Source organism: Molossus molossus, unplaced genomic scaffold (assembly GCF_014108415.1).
Source record: "Molossus molossus isolate mMolMol1 unplaced genomic scaffold, mMolMol1.p scaffold_m16_p_2, whole genome shotgun sequence".
NCBI lineage: Eukaryota > Metazoa > Chordata > Mammalia > Chiroptera > Molossidae > Molossus > Molossus molossus.
The window spans coordinates 9,077,778-9,098,732 of record NW_023425355.1 but is presented as its reverse complement, the minus strand read 5'-3'; the positions used below and the strand labels follow the sequence as shown (position 1 = coordinate 9,098,732).

The 20,955-nt window shown below is 40.6% G+C and overlaps 2 protein-coding genes across 2 annotated transcripts in view; one reads left to right on the top strand and one right to left on the bottom strand.

Moving 5' to 3' along the window:
- LPAR4 (lysophosphatidic acid receptor 4) overlaps positions 1–20,955 on the bottom strand; it is a 194,222-nt gene that overhangs the window by 83,459 nt on the left and 89,808 nt on the right. The window lies entirely within an intron of this gene.
- RTL3 (retrotransposon Gag like 3) lies at positions 12,813–14,378 on the top strand. Its single transcript, XM_036270742.1, has 2 exons — positions 12,813–13,232; positions 13,314–14,378. Exons 1-2 carry the CDS (start codon positions 12,813–12,815, stop codon positions 14,376–14,378), a joined length of 1,485 nt encoding a protein of 494 aa, XP_036126635.1.

Below are 20,955 nucleotides of genomic sequence, written 5' to 3'. Positions count from 1 at the left end.
CACAGCAAATTAAAGGTTTAGTTATTCTGTAAGTGTTAAGCTTTTGGAAATACAGCAATTATTTTATGCATCTTCATTTCTAACTTAGTGGATACTTAAAGATTCTGGGACTGAAAATGGCAGGCCCCACTCTCCAGCATGTTGGTACTATTTATACACACACACACACACACACACACACACACAATTGTATTTAGGCTTGGGTGTTAGGATCCCAACTTTGGCACTTTCTAGTAATGTGTCCTTGTGCAACCTCCCAGGGCACAACAACATATTTTACAGAGGAAGAAACTGAGGTCTATTCTGAGTCAAATGAGCTCAAAATATAAAGCATGGACTGTCTCAATAAGCAGAATTAGTTGTATGCTAAAATCTCTCTTCTACTCTTCTGTTGCTCTCACATACCATTATCCAGGAGTCATCTTGGGGTTAAACACTGAATATTATTTTCTGAGCATCCCTTTAAAATGTAAGTTCTCCCTTGAAGAGAAGCAGAGAAAATCACTGACTTACATTAGTGAGGATGAGTTTGTGTTGGGCAGAATACCAGGGGTTAAATCTATTACCTAGGGGGAAGTTTTCCAAAAGCAGGTAGGCAGAATAGAGGACAAACTGCTACAGGCAGACCCTGCTACCAATTTCTCAGAACCTAGAGGGAGTTAAGTTTTTTTTTGTTGTTTTTTGTTTGTTTGTTTGTTTTTACCATCAGTTCACTCTCTAGCCTTCACATAATCTACTTAACTTTATGAAATTTGTCCTGACCTTCTTGAGAACCTTTGGGAAAGCATTAGAATTAATTATTCTTTTAAACCAGAATTCTCTCACCAGCCAATCCCCTACCCCTACTCCCCAAACACACGCACGTCCCCACCAACCACAAGCATATGCTAAGTAAGTAAGAAAATAAATACTTGCTCAGAATGGTTTTGATGGGTTTGAGTTCCTTTTCCTCTCTTCATCCCAACTACACACCAACAAATTAATTCATTCAGAACTGGATTTAAAAGTGCAAGACACAGAAAAGGAACAAGAATCCCCATATATGGTTCCTTCCTCCTCAGTACTTTAAAATATTGATCACAAGGCTCCACCTCTATAAATTCTGGAACAGTAGGTATTTGCTGGGTCCTGGGAATCAGCTTTTCAGGCAAAAATCTCAGATTATGCTAATGCCACCTTTCGGAGACTAGCATTTGAGAACCACGGCACAACATTGTATGTTGCCTAAAATCCAATGTACAATTTACACACCATATAATGCACAAATCTTCAGTTTACATATATATATATATATATATATATATATATATATATACCCATGTGACAATCACTCAGAAAAACATATATAGTCTATTTCTAGCACCCATACTCAGGAAGTTTCCTTGTGGTTCTTCCCATTCAATACTTCTAATCCCCAGAGGTCATTACTGTTCAGAATTGTAGCACTAGTGACTGAATTTACCTGCTCTTGAACTTTAAAAGATGGTATAACTTACTCTTTTGATTCTAGTTTTTTTCACTCAATGTGTCTTTGAGATCTATCCATGTTCTTGTGTGTATCAGTAACAACTACCATATTTTTCTTACTTCATATAGAATCATTAAATGTTAAAGCTTGAAGGGACCTAAAAGACTGTATATAATGGATTAGAGCTCTGGCTTAAATGCCTGCAAGGAACAATGTGGAAAAAGTTTAAAAGTAAAGCAAGTAAATGTAATGCAATATGAAGTGGTAGGAACTGCAGAGAACTAGAGAGCATTCTCTAATTAAAAGAAGCAGTTGGTATCTATTCAGTTCTTATTAATTGTTGCTATGTGGGTATGTAGACCTAGCATAGATTTCTCTCTCTCTCTCTCTCTCTCTCTCTCTCTCTCTCTCTCTCTCTCGCAGAAGTTGGAAATCTATATTATTTTGTAGAGTCTCCTTATTTTTAATCAACTTTAAAATAAGTAAGGACCAATCAAAATATAATTGCTGGCTGCCTCTAGTCCAGAGATGGTTAGTTTGCAATCTGTAACTAGTCTAGCCTCCCTATTTTCAGATAGAAAAATAAGGCAAAGAAAGAAGGGGACTTATCCATGAGCACACATAAAATTGGAGGCAGAGCTGTAGTGACCCAGTTTAATAGTTGAAATAGTTTAGAACACAGAATATGAAGACAGGCTGATTAAGACAAAGTCCCATCTGTTTGATTTACCAATGGTTTGGCTCCTTGGCACATTATTTAGCCTTTCTGAGCCTCAGTTTTCAAGTCTGTAAAATGAAAAGGGAAATGCCTTTCTGGCCTTCTGTTATAGGTTGTTGTGGAACTAAATGGGTTAATATAAAGTTAATATAAGTAAAGAGCTAGTATCATGCCTAGTGCATAGTAAGTGCTATAGAACCATTAGTTTGTTGTTGTTGTTGTTGTTGTTGTTGTTGTTGCTGCTGCTGCTGCTGCTGATGTTAGTGTTATTCCCAAGGATAATGAATGGAAAAACTAATATAATATCATTTCTGAGAAGTTAGTTTCTCCAGGACAAATTATTAAAATATCATACAGGACATTCATAAGTTGTCAAGCTTGATGAAACAGAGTATTCAAATGGGTTATTAATGCCAAATCCCCATTTAATCATCAAAATATGTACAAGTGATTTTTAGCTCAAGAATGGAAGGTGCCCTGTTGGCTGCAATATGGCAGTGGCAGAAGGAGAAAGCCTGGAGTCCTGGCTGAATAAAGCCACCCATCTTTCTAACCACTAAGAGGACTGGGAACACATAGTTGGCTTCTGTGATCAGAGCAACAAAAGAGGTTGAAGGACCAGATAGCTGTCCAACTGCTGGCTCATAAAATCCAGTCTCTGCAGGAATGGGAGGTGGTCCAGGCCCGGATTATCCCAGAGGCGTGTATGAAGAACTGTGGGAGGAGATTTCATAACGAACAGGGAAAGTTCAAGTTTTTGAATGAGTTCATCAAAGTTATTTCTCCAAAGTATCTGTGGGACAGTATATCTGAGAAAGTTAAGACCAAGATTATTGAGCTGCTCTATAGCTGGACATTGGCCCTGCCAGAAGAATAGATCAAGGATGCCTACCACATGTTGAAGAGGCAGAGCATAGTGCAGCCTGATCCACTGATCCTTCTGGACAGGACACTGATCCCCTCTCCACCACCTCTTCCCAAAATTCCTCTTTGACAATAAGGAGAAATCTAAGCTTTTAGTCAAGTTGTTAAGAAGCAAAACCCAGATGCAGCCAACAAGTCCAAGCAGCCAACAAGTCCATCAACTCCATGGTGAAGGAATATAAGGCATGCATCCAGAAGGTGACCAAGTGTCTGCACACTTTAGAGGAGGAGGATAATAATATGAGACTTCTCAGTGAGATACTGCTTCCTTACAGCAAAGAGTATTCATCAGATAAAGAGCTCATGAAGGAGCTGTTTGATCAGTGTCAGAATAAGAGGTGAATGTTATTCAAACTAGCAAGAAAGACAGAGGACAATAGTTTAGGGGACATCCCGCAGGCCAACGGCAACCTCTCCTGGGTCATAAACTTATATAAAACAATTGTTGAAGGACAAATCATGAATGGTGAGGTAGCTTCCACAACTATGTCTGATTCTAAAGGAAACCACCACTCCAGTAACCAAGACACACTCATCAATCTTGCATTCATCAATAGATGAGTGGATTTAAAAAACTGTGGTACATATACACAATGGAATACTATGCAGCTGTAAGAAAGATCTCTTACCCTTTGAAGTGATATGGAGGGACCTGGAGAATACTACTAAGCAAAATAAGCCAATCAGAGAAAGAGAAGTACCACATGATCTCACTTATTTGTGGAATACAATGAACAAAATAGACCCAGAGACAGAAAGAATTAGGGAACAGACTGACAAGCCTCAGAAGAGGGGGGTGGGGGGGAGAGAAGAGATAAACCAAAGAACTTATATGTATGTATGCACAACCAATGGACATAGACAACAATGTTGTGAGGGGGGTAGGATCGGGAGCAGGGTATCTATGGGGGGGGAAGGAGAAACATCTGTAACAAAAATAAATTAATTAATAAATGAAAAAAAAATAAGTGAATTGATTTCACTACTTAAGGAATAAATCCAAGAGCTTTCCACAGACCAGCTGCCATAGCCCTGGAAAAGTCTTTGGGGTTACTACATGGAAATATACATTTACAATAAGTTTTAAACATTAAAAGTATGAGTGTTACTGTAGAAGTCACTCTTTCATTACAAACAGCTATACTGTATACACCAACTCTGCCACCCTTATTTTGCTGCATGTTATATAAAACCATTTTCACCCCCCCAAAAAAGGAATGGAAGGTATAACTGCCAATAGAAGAAAAAGTTCAAACTAGTGTTCCTAATAAGTGAAAAATAGGCTGTTGGGAGGAAGCTTCTAAGCTGGGTCTAGAAAGAGAATCAGATTTCCAAACATGAAAAGCCAGTCAGAGGACACAGATATGTAAGCAAAGGCAGGGTGAGTGTGTCCTATGTGTGGCACACTGTAGAGACTAACAAGCTAGTGGGACATAGGTAAAAGAAAAGGAAAGTACCACTGGAGAAATAGTATAGAAATACATCCCAGAGGGTTTTGAATGCAAAATCAAGAAACTTGGACATGAGGCTATGCCCAAGCAGCAAGTCTCCTTTATTTAATAAAAGAAATATATGTTCTCATGTTAACTTTTCGTAACACATACACAGAGGAGGAGGAGGAGGAGAGAGAGAGAGAGGGAAACTCTTGGAGGTGTGGGATGTGTCTATCACCTTCATTGTAGTAATGGTATCACAGGTGTTTACATATGTCTAAATTCATCAAATCTTGCAGAAAAAACAAATGCAGTTTTAGTGTATGAATTATACCTCAATAAAGCTGTTTTTAAAAAGAAATGTAAGGCCCTGGCTGGTTTGGCTCAGTGGTTGGAGCATCGGCCTGCGGTCCAGAGAGACCCTGGTTCAGTTCCAGCTAGGGGCACGTACCTCGGTTGCAGCTTGTACCCGGCCCCAGTTGGGGTCGTGCGGGAAGCAGCCACTCGATGTGTCCCTTTCACGTTGATGTTTCTCTCTGTCCCTCTCTCTCCCTCCCACTCTACCTGAACAAAAATGGAAAAATATCCTCGGTTGAGGATAAAAAAAAATCAATAAATAAAAAAGAAATGTATGCTTATATTTCAAAAATAATGCAAATGCTACAGAAAAAATGTGACATGAGGAGTAAAATTCTCCTTCATCTACACACCCAGAGTCCCTTAGGATTAACAGTTTATTGTGCAACTTGAAGGAAATGTCTCCCATGGAATTTTTTAAAGTATTTATTTGCTATGTACTGTATGTACTGCAGTGACCCTGATGTAACACAGTGACTATATTGCACCATATCTGTGTTACACAAATGCTGAGAGTAAAAAGGGCCCCACAAGCACCATCTGACCTGCTTGAAAGGCAGCTGAAAACGAAATCACCAAGCTCTGCTTAAAAATTAAGAAAACAAAAATTCCTTTTCTGCCCTTGACAAATATTCATTAGTGTAATATTTCTCATTTGCACATGTTGGTGGACCCTGCTGGCATGGATGAAGAAAATACAAATGTCTTAGGAATCTGATGTGACTCCTGACTAATTATATTTTCTGCTTCAGTCTTTCAGCCAAGAAATAATCAGAGAATAAGAGGGTGCCTATTTTTCTGTCAGGGATATACACAAAGAACTCAATTTCAGATAATACAGCTGTGCTGAAAAACTCAAGTATAGTAGTGACAAGAAAAAAAATCATGGCAGAAATGGAATGGAAGGAAGTGAAGAAATGGAATTTGGTCATGTAAATATGCTCCAAGTGGAAATAATTGAGCTAAACCAAGAGGTCCATGCTGGGTTAACGTGAGACAGTCCAGCTTGTTTAATACCTGACTTGGAGGAGAAGGGGAATTTAACCATTCTGAGCATGGAATAAATCACAGGCAGGATTGCAGAGTGTTAAAAAAATCACACATTAGAAAGTTCTTGAATAAACCAAAGAACTTATTCATATATGCACAACCAATGGACACAGACATTAGGTTGAGAAAGTAGGAGGGGGGTGGGAGCAGGGAAGAAGGGGTCAATGGGGGGCGGGAATTGGGGACATCTGTAATACTTTCAACAATTAAAAAGGAAGTTCTTGAAAATGTTAAGACATAAAATCAGCTGATAAGACATATTTAAGGTCTATCAGTCATTCTCAGGAGGGGAGCTTAATAGATGCCAGTACTTTTAGTAAATTAACAAAATATATAGCGCAATTAGAAATTGCCAGATTCACATATTTCCTGACTATATATCTAGATACAAAGAGACATATAAATAGATATACAAACATTGGCTTTTTTCTGTCATCTCCCTGCTAAATTTCAACTTTCTCTTAGAGTAGCCATATATAACACTACATGTCTGTGAACTCACACATTCCCTTCACATACCCTAGGCATCATCCACACTGAATTGCTGCTTGTCCATTCATAGTCTGCAATTCCTAAGGTCTGTGCCTTTGTTTGTGCTGTTTCCTTCATTGTGACTGTTCTTTTCTTTAATCTATTCTAAATGCACCCCCATAGTGGGATGACCAAATATTACCCTCTTTTCAAAGCCCAACTCAAAAGCCTAGTTCAAAAGTCACCTCTTTACTAAGCCTTCCCACATCCCACTCTTACCCCTCTCCACCCACCCCACCACATTCACAGGTTCTCTGTCTTCTACACTGTCATAGAACTTTATCTGTATGTGTTATATGACATTTGCCACTAGGAGATTTCTGCATTATTAATACTAAAGTACATATTTTACCTGTGTTACCGGCCTGTAAACCCTTTAAGAAAAGGTTCCGAATAGATTCATCTTTGTATTCCTGACCCAGCATACACACCCCAAACACATACATACATGCACACACACACACACAATTTCAGCACAGTGCCTTTAGCCACCTCAGTGCTCATATTTGTAGAGCAGTTGTATTATTTATGGTAGATACATATACAAAAAGTTGAAATAAATTTTGTTTGGATGCAATAGACAAACTGATATATGAAAAATCAGTGACAATCACTTTTACCATCACAATGATTTTTATCATCAGCTACAACTCAGCAAATGCCTATTGTTAGGTATTAATGTTATTTCTAATCCCACAGCAACTCAGCAATGACCTATTATTATCCTCTATCCTCTATTTTCCAGATGAGGACAGTAAATCTCAGAGAATTTAAGTAACTTGGCCAAGATCACACAGCTAGTCAAGAGCCGAGCTGGGAATTGAAACTAGGCCTGCCTTACTTCAAAGCTGTGCGCTTTTCATTAGCACAGTTTGTTCACAGCACTTTCACAAGTATTATCTCATTTGTACTGCCCAGCAAAAATGTAAAGTTGGCGGGGCTGGATATGCTCCTTCATCAGCACCCCACTCACTGCTGCATCTCCCATCAGTACGCTGGTCCCACTGAGGGTCTACCACAACCCCCTCTAGCAGTCTGCAACCCTATAAAGACAATGCCACCCCCATTTCCTGATTAAGACCTTTAGAGGTAAGCCTAAGCATTAAAGGGTAGTCTCCTATCCAGTGATTTTTTTAAATAGTAACCCATAAAATTAAATTGTATCTTTCACTGACAAAAATGTATATATACTGCATTTTAAAAGCTTCTCTCTGGATTTTGTAATACCATCTTTCCTTCTCCCCTCTTCTCCCCTTCTCTCCTTACACTCTTCTTTCCCCCTTCCTCTCCCTGTTCTTCTCCCTCTCTCTTCTGTCATGCTGATACCATCAGGTTGGACTTAGTCTGATTTCTGGGTGAACCAACATTGGCAAACCCCAGAGATTAGGGGTCCCAAGAAGTAGAGGAAAGGTCTAGATCCCTACAAAAACTACATCCCCCAGCAGTGGGATTATAGCAAAGACCCCTATTCCCATTAAGTTGTAATGGTGATTGCTTAAGCACCTTAGCTAGGGCAGCTGGGTCAGCACATTACCTGGATTCAGTGAAATGATTAAGAGAATCTGCTAACACTAGAGGCTATACTGGGCCAGCCTCATATGGAAACAAAATATAAGACTACCTGAATGGTGTGATCTGAAGGATGTCAAAATTGTACCTCTGTCCCAGAATATCTGTACCCACAGAAGGGCTTGAAGTGGTTAAAGCCTTTCAGAATAATCTATGAAAATGCAAACACCCCAAGAAAGTTCATTTTAGAACTCTGTGAGGTAGTATTGCAACAGGGATTAATTTTCCCAAAGTGAGAGCTAATCAAGGGGAAAGGCCACCTTAGTAAGCATAGGCCAAGAAATAAAATGAGATGTTTTGTTGAGTTGTACACTTGAAAACTATATGGTTTTGTTAACCAATGTCACCCCAATAAATTCAAAATAAAATAAGTAGATGGTAAATGTTGTAAAGGGAGATAAAAGGGTGTCAAATTTTGAGTCCTTCAGAGTTGTACTGGGGTTAGACCCTGTTTCTATTCCATTACCAGGTGCTCTGGATCTCAGTCATATGAGTAATAGAAATTCTTGGAAAGCTTTTCCACTTCTAAAGGAACTGGCAACTCATGCTGTCCCAGGGCTGTTTGGTGTTGATGACAATGAAAAGTTTCTATCTGTGCTAAGCACTTAATGAGTAAAACATTAGAAAGTACTGCAATACAACCATCAGAATTATCTTTAAAATTTTTCAAAAAGGCCTTGGCTGGTTGCTATTTGTCATCCCTAGAAGCCAAGGTTGTGGGTTCTATCTTCATTCAGGGCACACAAAATTGGACCTCAGTTCTTTGATACAAAAAAAAAAAAAAGATTTCAGAGCCAAGAACACAAATTATAAGAGCAAGTCTATTTAGAAAGTTACAGAGGTAATAGAAGTGAGCCAACTGGGCTGTGTAGCTTCAGGAAACAAGTTTCAGAAGCAAAAGAAGGGCCCTTGGAGCTCAGGAGAAAGAAGGGCAAAGGTAAAGCCCCTGGGGGAGAAACAGAGGAGGAACAAAAAGGAGGAGCATACTCCTGAGAGGGAGAGTCCCATCAGCATTATTTTTACTGAACATATTGCTCCTTTTTTAAAAAATAAATAGGAATTTCACAACTTAAAAAAAAAAAAAAAAGAAAGTGCTGCAAGTCTGACGCAACCATAAGAACATGTTAAACAAAGCATACACCAGGGTGGGACAGCCCCTAAGGGGTAATTGGACATTGTGCCAAGGACCTGTGAGGGTAACCTGTCCTGTTGACTTTTTTCCAGGGTGGGAAGAGGGAGCAGCAGGAGTTTGAGTTGCTTGAAGATGCAGCCCATCCAGCTTTGGGGAGAAAGACCCCAGGAGACCTAAAATGTTTCAGATTGTACATTTTCTGGAAAAAATCAAAGTATTATTCTTTCTGGAGTGTACAATGTAAAATTTCATCTTAACCTTTCCCTTCCCTTTCTCCCTATGATAACAATCAACATGTGTAACTTATTAACATAACTGAGCATAACTGTGCAGTCTTTTTAGATCTATTAATTGAACATATTTGTCTTCTCTTTTTCCCTAAAAATGTATTTGCCCACTTAACAAAACCTCATTTACTTAAAATGTTTTCATATCCATTCAAAGGCTCCATAAATTTCATTGTGTTGGGGGTGTTAGAAGAAGGATAAAGTATAGGGAAAACATGATGAGCGATTGGATGTGATTACTTTCCTATTTTTACTTGACTAATTCAGGATATCAACACTACTTTAGGCGTTTCTACAAAAAGTCAGTGTAGCTCTTTATTTCCACTCAAAAGAGACTAATTTTCCATGTTTAGGTAGTTTGTAACTTGTACTTACAAACAGTGAATTTGGTCTTTGCTCTTTTGCAGGGGGTGGGAGGGGATGTAAAAGTTCCTGTGTTTACCCATCTGATAAATATATCTATAGGCAAGGCACTGTTCAGTGCTTTAGTCCATGGATTTTTAAACACCTGTCTTGGCTGCTCCACAATCCCTTTGTTAATCATCTCATCTTCCTGGTTAGATGCCACCAGTTTGGATTCTAGAGTATTATTTGGTAAACTAAATCATCCATAACCCAGAGAAGAAGGGGAGAAAAGCCCTGAATGGTGAAAAATCAACGCTGTAGTCCATGCACTGTAGATTTTTTTTTTATTGATTAATTTTTGTTACAAATGATTCTCCTTTTTTCCTGCTCAGCCCCTACACAATTCTAACAAGTTTACCTATCTAGTTTCCCAATTCATAGGTAATTAAAAAATAACAAAGTGGGGTTACTGTGGCTACAGCTTATTATAATTCTTATTAACCTTGATTGGGTGCTACTAGCTGCTAGAAACTTCACTAAATATTTCCATGCATTATTTCACTAAATCTTTGCAACAACTCTATAAGGTTAAATATAATTAATAGCTCCATTTTACAGTTTCATAAACTGAGTTTTAGAAGGACTAAGTAATTTTCCAAATTTGTCTCTACTTACTGTAGACAGGCATACAGATAACAGTGTGACAGCATGATAGCAAAAGAGTAGATAAACTACAAAAGAAAAATAAATTACAAGGAGTTGGAAAGCATAGCAGTTTGAAGACAGGCCACTTTATACCTCTCAGTAGCTTTCAGAAGGCAACTTGGTGTTATAACACAGTCAAGGAACTGGTTTGTGTATGACTCCAAACCATTAAAAAAGCAATGAAATTATGTTCAAACTCATCTACTTAAGAATGGAGAAAGAAATATAATGCTCCCTGTAAATATTTCCCTAATTTTTTTTAATTGGTAAATATCAACTGTGTGTTTTGGATTCTCAAAGGGAAGGCTTCAGTTATCTGAAAAATTCCCATAAATAGAACATGCTATTCCCTGATGATGGTAGTATTTTTATTTGTGGTATTTTTCTAAAGAATAAAACATTAAAAGTGAGGAAGGAAAAATAACTTGATTTACAAAATATTTTAATTTCTTTTTCAAAGTCTCTTCATTCAGTTTCAGCTAGTCCATCTGTCAAATTGCTGTGGTTTGGTCATATTCTATCACCAGGGTTTATCCTATTATACAAAATAATGTGGAACTGACCATTTTTAAAAGAGACCTGGGAGCATGGCTGACTTGATCTGTGGTTTGAAGTGGCCAAAGACAATCCCTAACCCCATTTCTTACTAGGATTATAATAGCTGCCCCAGAGCCTTACCTAAACTGGCCACATGGCCCATGCCTATGGTGTGACTGTGATTTGTCATGAGAAGAGAAGGTGAGATCTTGAACAAGGTCACTGGTTCAAGTGACCAGTCCTTAGTGGATACCTGAGTGCTGCTAGAGCACCTAAGAGGCTTCAGGAAAGATGAGAGCCCTGGGCCAATTTATTCAAAAGAAGCCAAGGGCCCTGCAGGTTGGTTACAAGTACCATTCAACAAAGTTAGCCTCGTCCACAGCCTTACCCCATTATATCTTGCCTAAATCTGTCCATAGCTAAGTTTCCAAGAAAACTTTGCACGAAGGGACCCTAGGGACTGAATAGGTGGGTGGAGGAAGAAGCTGAGGGGCTGCAGGCTGCTCTTGGCGTGAGAATTAAACAAACAGCCCAGTGTGGATAGAGTGGGGGGAGGTTATATGAGACAGACATAAAAAATTAAAGTCCCAAACCACTGTGGTCATTCAGAAATGTTTGCAACTTTTCACAAGGGCAGTGGTATTACTCCCAATTTCCTGGCCAAATATTTATTAATGTAACCAAGGACCGAGTACATGAGGCTGTCTCACATCGGCACAGCATCCTACTTTCCTTGCGGCTCTAAACTGTGAGGTACTGTAAAAAAAAAAAACTCTTCCACACTCAAAATAGCTACGTTACAGAGGAGAGTTGGAACGTGTTCTGGGAGTGGGTGTGTTTGTTTGAGTTCAGTGTGTGCAGAAAAGGCAAGCCTCCACAGCAATTCACACACTTCCCTCCTCAGCGATGGGTACGCAGACAGCAGAGCTCCTGGACTGTCTCTGAATGGTAATGTACATTTATAAAGATTATTTTCTTAACTATTTTGAGCCATTTTATAAATAATATGCATGTGTCTGCTAACGCATATACACATATATATTTAGTCAACTATTGCTTATTTTCTCCTGTGGCTGGTCTTGTGCGGTTACTTATGGGGTATGATTTCTGAGGTGTCAGAAAGAGCTCCCCCCTAAATCCTACCCCAGCCACCCAAAAATATATCTTGGGTTGGCCCACCACAGAGCCTAAAATCCTCACATTGCTCAAATGAGTTAGTCATTGAAAGCAGCTGTTAAAATTCAAGTGTCACATTGGGATATTAAGCAGACATTAGAAATTAAAGACTATGCAAAACAGAAAAGAATATAGAGAAATTGCTTCTAATATAATGTTAAGTTTCAAAAGAAGAATGCAAAATGACATGCACAGTCTGGGTCAGATGCTATTTGTAAAATATCATGGGGTCAGAGCCAGCATATATAACCCAGCTCATGAATATGAGCCTATAGTAAAAGAAAGCCAGCACTGTTGGGCAGGTTTTGCTCGGATTTATTTTAAATGAGTGTTTTTCACAGTTTCTGATCCTCGGATCCTACTCTCTTCACAGTGTATCATCAGATACCTCCCTTTGCTGATCCCTGGAGGCTCCCAGTGACCTCCTGTTAATCAGTCTTGGCGGGGCCCAAAACCCCACCTCCTGGAAAACTCAAAGAGCCTGACATCTGCCTGTGAGGAGCTTTCAGAAAGACCTCACAAAAGCCCACCCAGTCTCTCTTGGCAGCAAACTGCCAAACCAAGCCCATTTCCTCAAAAAATGGTGGAGGACTTAGCAGCCTCCTATATTGCTCTGAAATTGGAGAATGAAATTCTCCAGGCCCAAGTGCAGAGGCTGATGGAAGAAAATGCTACCCTGCAGGCCCAGATCCCAGAGCTCCAGAAGCCTCAAGCAGCCAAGGAGGATGAGTCACTCCAGAAGCCCCCAGAGGCCCAGGAGACCTCCAAACCCTCAGAGCCTCTGGATCCCCCAGCAGCCTGGGACCCCCCAAGTGCCCCAGTGTTTGAGGAGCCTCGGAAGCCCAAAGAGTCCCTGGAGCTCCCATCCTGGGGGACCACAGCTGACCAGGAGCCCCAGGTGACTCTAGTGGCCCAAGAGACCCAGAAGCCCTTGACGGCCCCAGCAGCCTCAGAGCTCTTGGAACCCCCAACAACCCAGGAACCCCAGGCACTTCCAATTGTCCATGGGGTCTCAGCAACCTGTGAGTCCCAAAAGCCTCCAGGGGCTAAGGAGCTTGAGAAGCTCCCAGCGGACCTGGAGGCCCACAAGCCCCCAGAAGTCAAGGAGGCCCAAGAGCCCCCTGAAACCAAAGCTGCCCCAGGGGCCCAGGAAGCCCAGAATTCAGAGCTCCAGAATCCTGCAAATGCCCAGGATCCGCAGGAAACATCAGAATGCCAAGAGACGTCAACACACCTGGAGCCCCTGGAGCTTCAGGCTCCCCGGGAGCCCCTGGATCTTTCAGATGCCCAGGAGTTCCTAGAGCTCTCAGCACCCCAGGACTCCCTGGAGGGCCTAAGAGCTGTTGAGACATCAGCCGCTTCAGCGTTCCCACAGTCCCCCAGTGGGTTAGAGGCTGAAGCTTTCCCCTTAGAATACCCTTTAGCCTTCAACGGGAATGCCCAGAAGCTTCCTGAGTTCCTGGTTCAACTGAATAGTTACATGAGAGTCAGAGGGCACCTGTATCCCACTGAAGCAGCCTTAGTGAGCTTTGTTGGTAACCGTTTCTCAGGTGAGGCAGGAAGGTGGTTCCAGCCCCTAGTTGATATCCAAAGCCCCCTGCTGGAGCAATTTGAGAGTTTCATACAAGTGCTCCAGGATACTTTTGACAATCCAGAAAATGTGGAAGATGCCAACCACCGCATCCGCCAGCTTTGTCAAGGGGAGGACCCTGTCCACCTGTATGCAACCCACTTTCACCTCATTGCTCAAGAGCTAAACTGGGATGAAAGTACTCTTTGCATGCAATTCCAGGAAGGGCTTGCTAGTTCTATCCGAGATGAACTGTCTCACACAAGCCCAGCCACCAATTTATCCGATCTGATCACTCAGTGCCTCAGCCTAGAAGAGAAACTAAGTGGTAAGCCTGATCCAAATCCACAAGGGGCAAGTCCCTCAGAGAAGAGAGCTGAGCCTGTGAGTCCACCAGCTGAAAACCGGCCTGTGCAGGCTGCAAGCAATCGCCCTCACCTCAGTGAAGCTGAACGGGCCCGCCGCCTTGAAGGCCACTTATGCCTCTACTGTGCTCATCCCGGTCATTTTGCCAGAGATTGCCCTGTCAAGCCTCATCGTGCTCAGCAGGCGGGAAACATCCAGGCCCGGCGGTAAGGGGGAACCCGAGCGGGCCAATCTACAAATATGCATCCCCCTCACTTCCAATATCCATGTCCCGTACCCTATGGCTTACTGTTGAAATTCGACTGGGAAGACGACAGTTTTTTGAGCAAGCAATGGTGGATTCAGGCTCCTACAGAAACAGCATTGACCGTTCTGTGGTTCTTCGAGAGAAGCTGCCCATTCGCAATAACATCTTCCCTCTGATGCTTGAGACAGTAGATGGCCGTCCACTGATCAATGGACCCATAACTAAGGAAACACCACCTGTTGAAGTTAAAATTGGGAACCATGTCGAAGAGCTCCAGTTTGATATTATTCATGCACCACGATACCCTCTAATTCTTGGAATCCACTGGCTTGAAACCCATGACCCAAACATAGAGTGGAGTACCCGCACTGTGTCCTTTCCATCTCGGTATTGTCACTACAATTGTTTCAGGCACAGGTGGAATAGAAGACGTCGTGATGAAATAATTGCTGGGTAGATCCTGTGTCCTAGTGACCACTCCTAGCAACCTGTCTTCTGTTACCTCAGCTGTCATCAGCATTTGCTGCTTCCAGAAACTTCCACTGAATCTCTGGCAATGAACAAAGGCTACCTGTACAACGACCCTGCCTCTTGGATTATGGACTGAACCTGACGACTTTGAGCTTCTTTTTTCACCAACTCTGCATGCCCCTTTCTTTGAACCCTGCATTACTGTGGGGCTGTTTTAATTACAGTTTATACTAATAATATGCATGAGAATAGCTATTAGAAACTAACATTGAAAAAGTGTAGTTAGTAGACTGACTTGATTTTTTTTCTTATCAAGATTTTTCTCTATCACAATTGCAGTATGTTTTCAATAAAAAATACATTTGCAAGTGATATTTTTAAAAAATCAATAAACCTTGGCAATTTCTACTGGTGTTTGAATTATTTCTTGGCTTAGCTGAAGAAAGACAATAAGGGATAAGTAAGTTGGGAGGAAGACAGGGGATTGGAAAAGGCTAAATTTTTGGTGGGGTCCTAAATATTACAGGGGTAGTGACAGGATAGTGGGTGATGGGGTAGGGGGAGATGGAGAAAGTAGGGGAAGAGTTGGGGCAGAGGCAGATCAGGTGAGGTATGGAGGGGTTGGGGACTATAAGGGATTGGGGGAAATTGGCAGGAGATTGGAAAGGGTTCAGAGGAGGGCTGGGGGTTCTGAGGGCAAAGGTGAAGGGAGGGGAAAATTTCTACAATAATAAAGGGAGCACTAACAGAGACATAGAGCAGCTTTGAAAGCAAACTTCTTGGACTTTATAAATTAACCAAAGAAAGACACTGCAGAGGGTAATGAGACCACTCAGTGACCCAGCTTTCTCATAAAGTGACAGTGTCTTATTCTTTGCACCTGGAAAATTTGTCCTAGACCTTATGCCCATTAATCTGCTCTTGCCAGTGCACAGAAGTTGGATGGCAGGAATCGGCTTTCAACATGTGCAGATTAGTAGTCAACTGTACCTTTCCTACATGTACAGGTTACCATACTGCTTGCATGACACACAGTAAAAGCCAAGGACAGGAACTCATGTCATTATGGACTTGAAAGGAGATAGTGTAGTGTCCTGACTTAAATCACACACACACACACACACACACACACTCACACTCACACACACACACACACACACACACACACACACACACACTACAGAGCAGGGGAGGTGAAGGGGCTGGAATCTCCAGGTGAGATATGAGAACTGATCAAAGCAGACGCTAATGCATTTCCTCTGTGCAACTCTCCTTTAAGAGTCTCTTTGTGAAGCCACTTGAAGGAGATTAGAAAATAATAAAACACATGACCATTACCCTAGAAGGAGATAGGTGAGGAACTTAAACTTCACTGAGGCACTAATATTTTCCAGCTACAATGTTACACATTACTTTTCTCATTATTCCTCAAAAAAAACTCAGTGAAGTAGGTATGTTTGCTCCTATTTTAGCAATGAGCAAACAGAATCCAAACAAGGGTAGTTCACTTGCCCAAAGCCTCAGAGCTAAGAAGCAGTGGAGACCTATGTACCCTTACCCCTACATCATATCATGCCAGTGTCCCTAATGCCATGGAGAGGGTTAAACAAGATTGTGGCAGCAGATATATAACCCTAAAAAGGAGGGAAAACTCAAAAGACAAATTGTAGGGACTATTTGGGTTATAATTCTGTTTCCCCAGTTCCCTTGATCTCAACCCCAACCTCCTCATTGCCTCACTCAACCCCAAACTTACCTTTTTATCTCTTGGAGTATTTCCTTTTGTTTAATTAATGGCCTGGCCCCCCTTTCATATTCCATGGAATTTTTTTCATGTAAGGTGGAAGTTCATTAATAGTCAGTTATCTGTAGGATCTGTGCATTATTATCTAGCAGCATGTGCATCACCCCTGGGATTGTCTACCTAGCCTCTTCAATAACCGATCCACTATGCTGTACACATGTAACTAATATAAAATAATGATGAGTATAATCTGTAATTGAAAAAATATAAAAAATAAAAATAAACATTAAAAAATAACCAATGCAAATCCTATATAGCCTTAAATAGTTCTACCTCTTCTAGTCTTCATTGGCCTCTCTTCCTTCCCTGAACAATCTAACATATTTTGCCATTACACACCACCTTGTGGTATGTAGGTAACTTTCCCTAAGTAGATGTCCTACATTCTCCCTACCCCACCCCCACACACAAATACTTAGCCTGGGTGAAGAGAGAGAACTTTCTACATCTCTACCCTTGACAACATAGCCTAACAAAGTGTCTGTTACATAAAAGTTCTCCACAGCAACTGATTCAATGACAGTGAATTATCATTACCCAGAGAAGGGTGCTTATTTGTATATTATGGGCTCTTCTTCTTTTTCTCCTATTCAATTGCTCATCTTTACCCTCAAGACCAAGCACTATTTGTCAGTGTGAAATTCAAGAGAACAAAGCTTTCAGCAGTACAAAGAAAAAATACATTATATTTGTCAAAATACTTGGAGCTAGGAAGACCAACTGTGTTGATTTCCCCTGGACTGAAAAGATTCATGGTACACAGGACTTCCTGTATAAACACTGAGTCAATTCTAGGAAAACTGGGATGGTGGTCAACCTATCTGGACCCTATATTTTGCTACCTGGCTATAGAGACTTATTTAACTATAGTACAAGTCTTTATTTCACAAAAAGGATTAATTATCTCATCATAGAGTCACAGAATTTGTGAGTTTTAAACTACTCAAGAAGTCTATTCCTTTAATTCCATAAATGAAGGAGCTGAGGGGGCCCAGAAAACGGAAAGCAACTTAATGTAGTGTTATGCGGATCTCCTAACTCTAAATCCAGTGCTCTTTTCAACATAAGCCACACTTCTAATCTGGTAATTACAAATCAAGTATGTGGCCAGCAATAAGCTAGAAAATACGGACAGTGCCTATAATATGATATGAGACGATTACAATGTGTTCCAAGAGAAAAATTAGCAGGCATTAGACAACTAGCATAGATAATTAAATATGTGGTAGTAACAAATACACCAAACTGAAACACTGTACGAGCTGATAAAACTAACAGTGATAACTACCATTTAATGAGCACCTAGGTTTTGCCAAATACTGAGCTAGGTGATTCAGGTCTTTTCAACTGACTGCCAGGTATATATTATTAGCCCCATCTTATAAATCAAAGAAGTGAAGCCCACTGAGGTGAGGTCATTTGCCAGAGGTCACACTGCTAGGAATTAGTGAATGCTAAAAATAAAACCTGATCTGTCTCATTCCAAAGTTGTAGTTCAATCTACTGATTATCAGGCTGAATGTCCTTGACTCTTTAACTACTTTAATGATATTTATTCACAGGACATGAGTTCTATTGCCTTAGATAAATACATTAATCTGGTAGTGCATTCATTTTTATTCATTCAACAAACCTTTACTGAATGTCTTCCATGTGTCAGGTACAGGCACAGGGGGAAGAAAAAGAAAAGGGAGACAGGGAGGTACAAAGATATCTAAAGTATGACTCACGGTCCTTGCTGTCACCACAATGTAATGAGAGAAGCTATTGTATATCACAGTACTGTAACACAGACGAGAAAGCACTAATTCTGCTATGGACTGAAAACGTGTGTTTTGAGCTGGGTCTTGAAAGAGTTTCAATGGAAAGAAGAGGGAGGGGAGAGTTTTACAAACTGAGTAAAGTGTACACAGAAAATAAGTTGGAGGGGAAAATCATGGTGTCTTTAGAAAAGATAATTCTGTTTCACTGGAGAGTAGGAGTGTATGTGCATGCGTGTGTAGGGTAGAGGGATGTAAGTGAGAAGATGAAGCTTAAGAAGGAAGTTGGGCCTTGGCTGGTTTGGCTCAGCAGTTGGAAGGTCGATCCATGGACCAAAGAGTCCTGGGCTCGAATTCACCCAGGGGCGCATGCCTCGGTTGCGGTTAGTCCCTGGCCCCAACTGAGGTCATGCGGGTGGCAACCAGTCGATGTGTCTCACATTGAAGTTTCTCTTTCTCTCTCTCTCTCTCTCTCTCTCTCTCTCTCTCTCTCTCTTTCTCTCTTTCCCTCCCACTCTGTCTGAAGATAAGTGTAAAAAAAAAGAAGAAGAAGGAAGTTGGAAGTCTCAGATTTAAGACCTTATCTACCAGGCTAAGATGTTCAACCTTTATCCTGTGGGAAATTTAGATTGGACTCTTTGACTTTTTTTTTCCTGTTTTTGATATTTGGATGTGTATTTTCTCTCTTGCTACAAAATAACACACACTCACTGCAACAAACACATATATATCAGAAGTTTATAACATAAAAATAAAAGGTTTTCCCTTCCTTTCTACCCCTTATTTCACAAAGTAGGAGATTTTAAGTAGGAAAGAAACATGATTAGTTTATATTTTACAAATTTTGATAGTAATGTGGAAATTGATGAGAGAAAGCCACAGAGTACCCTCATATATTTTTTTACCTTCTTAGGTTTTATGAAGATGAGCTCAAACCATCAGAGACAAAGAATTAAAAATAAATTAAGCCAAATTTTTCTCAAATGTTTTGAGTTCTTACTATGAACAAGACACTGAAGTATGCACAAATATATACAGGATAATGTCCTTACTATAAATTTTACTATCTGATAATGGATAAAGGCTCATGAATTATAAGAAACAACCTTTCCATTTGGGCCTCTTCAGTTTCATATTTTAAAGACTAAATGAAGAGATTTTCTGAAAATATATATTCTGTAATATTTGGCACAGATAAAAAGAAAACGGTTCCCTCTTTAGCTAATTTTTCTAAGTTTGAACTTAACAGGAAAAGTGATCTCTATATATTTTGGTAGCCTCCCTTTCTGGTTTGTTTTCTTAACAAATAGTTCATATTTCATCTCATTAAAGTATGCCTGGAGTAGTCATGATCATCCCATTGAGGGACATATTTGTTCTTAAAGTACCTGTGTATTTCTCAAAATATGCTATTTAAAGGTTTTGTAGGGATAGATACTTTAAAAAACTCTAAAGGTGATGAACTTTAACATGTAGCATACTACTAAATATCAAATATTAAACAACACGAGCAATATAGGCGTTAGAGCACTAGGGGTCAAAAGATTAGGATTAAACTCTTGAGTTTGTCACTTACTACCTGCACAAACTATTTCACTTATGAAATGAGGATAATAATACTTGCTTTACCTACCCAACAAAGTTAGAGAAAGCGTGTCAGAGATCAGGGGTGGCAGGGGAGGTTTCGGTGGTGAGATACCCAAGGTAAAGAAAGCTCGCAGAGTCGACACCAGGAGGAATCAACAGCAGCAGCAGTATCTTAATTCCCAGGAGGAGCAGCAGCTGGTGAAGCAGCAGCTTTATTCAATACTTCTAACTGGTTTTATAGGCTGGGGCAACAGGAGGGGGCAATGCGTGGCACATGCGTCCTAGGCTTTTGCTATGTCATGCTTATGTAAGAAAACATGGTCTGCGTCTGCGCAGCTAATTCCAAGGTCATGTCCTGAACCACAGCTTCTATCAACAACAGGCCAAGGTCCCAGACCCCAACACATGGACAAGCCCTCCTTCAGCGACCCCGAAGACTGTGGACTATTGGGAACTGAATAAGACATTGACCCTGAGAGCCAAGAACAGTTTGCCTTTACCTGGGAAGGAAGGCAATGGACATTCCAAATGTTACCCCAAGGCTATTTACATAGTCCAACGCTTTGTCATGGTTTGGTATCCCAGGATTTAGCGTTCTAGAACAAACCTCCGCACGTACACTTGTTCCATTATATTGATGATATAATGTTGACCTCTGATTTTCTTGCAGAGCTAGAAACTGGAGCATGCAGCCTTTGCAAAAACCTGCCAAGCTGGTGGTGGGCTGTCAACAAGGACAAAGTCCAAGGTCCTGGATACTCTGTCAAATTCTTGGGTGTTGTCTGGTCAGGTAAGATGAAGGTCATGCCGGAGGCAAGTGTAGATAAGATATAGGTCTATCCCTGACCAGAAAGAGTAAAACAGTTGCAAACATACTTGGGACTATTAGGGTTCTGGCAAACCTTTATACCCCATTTA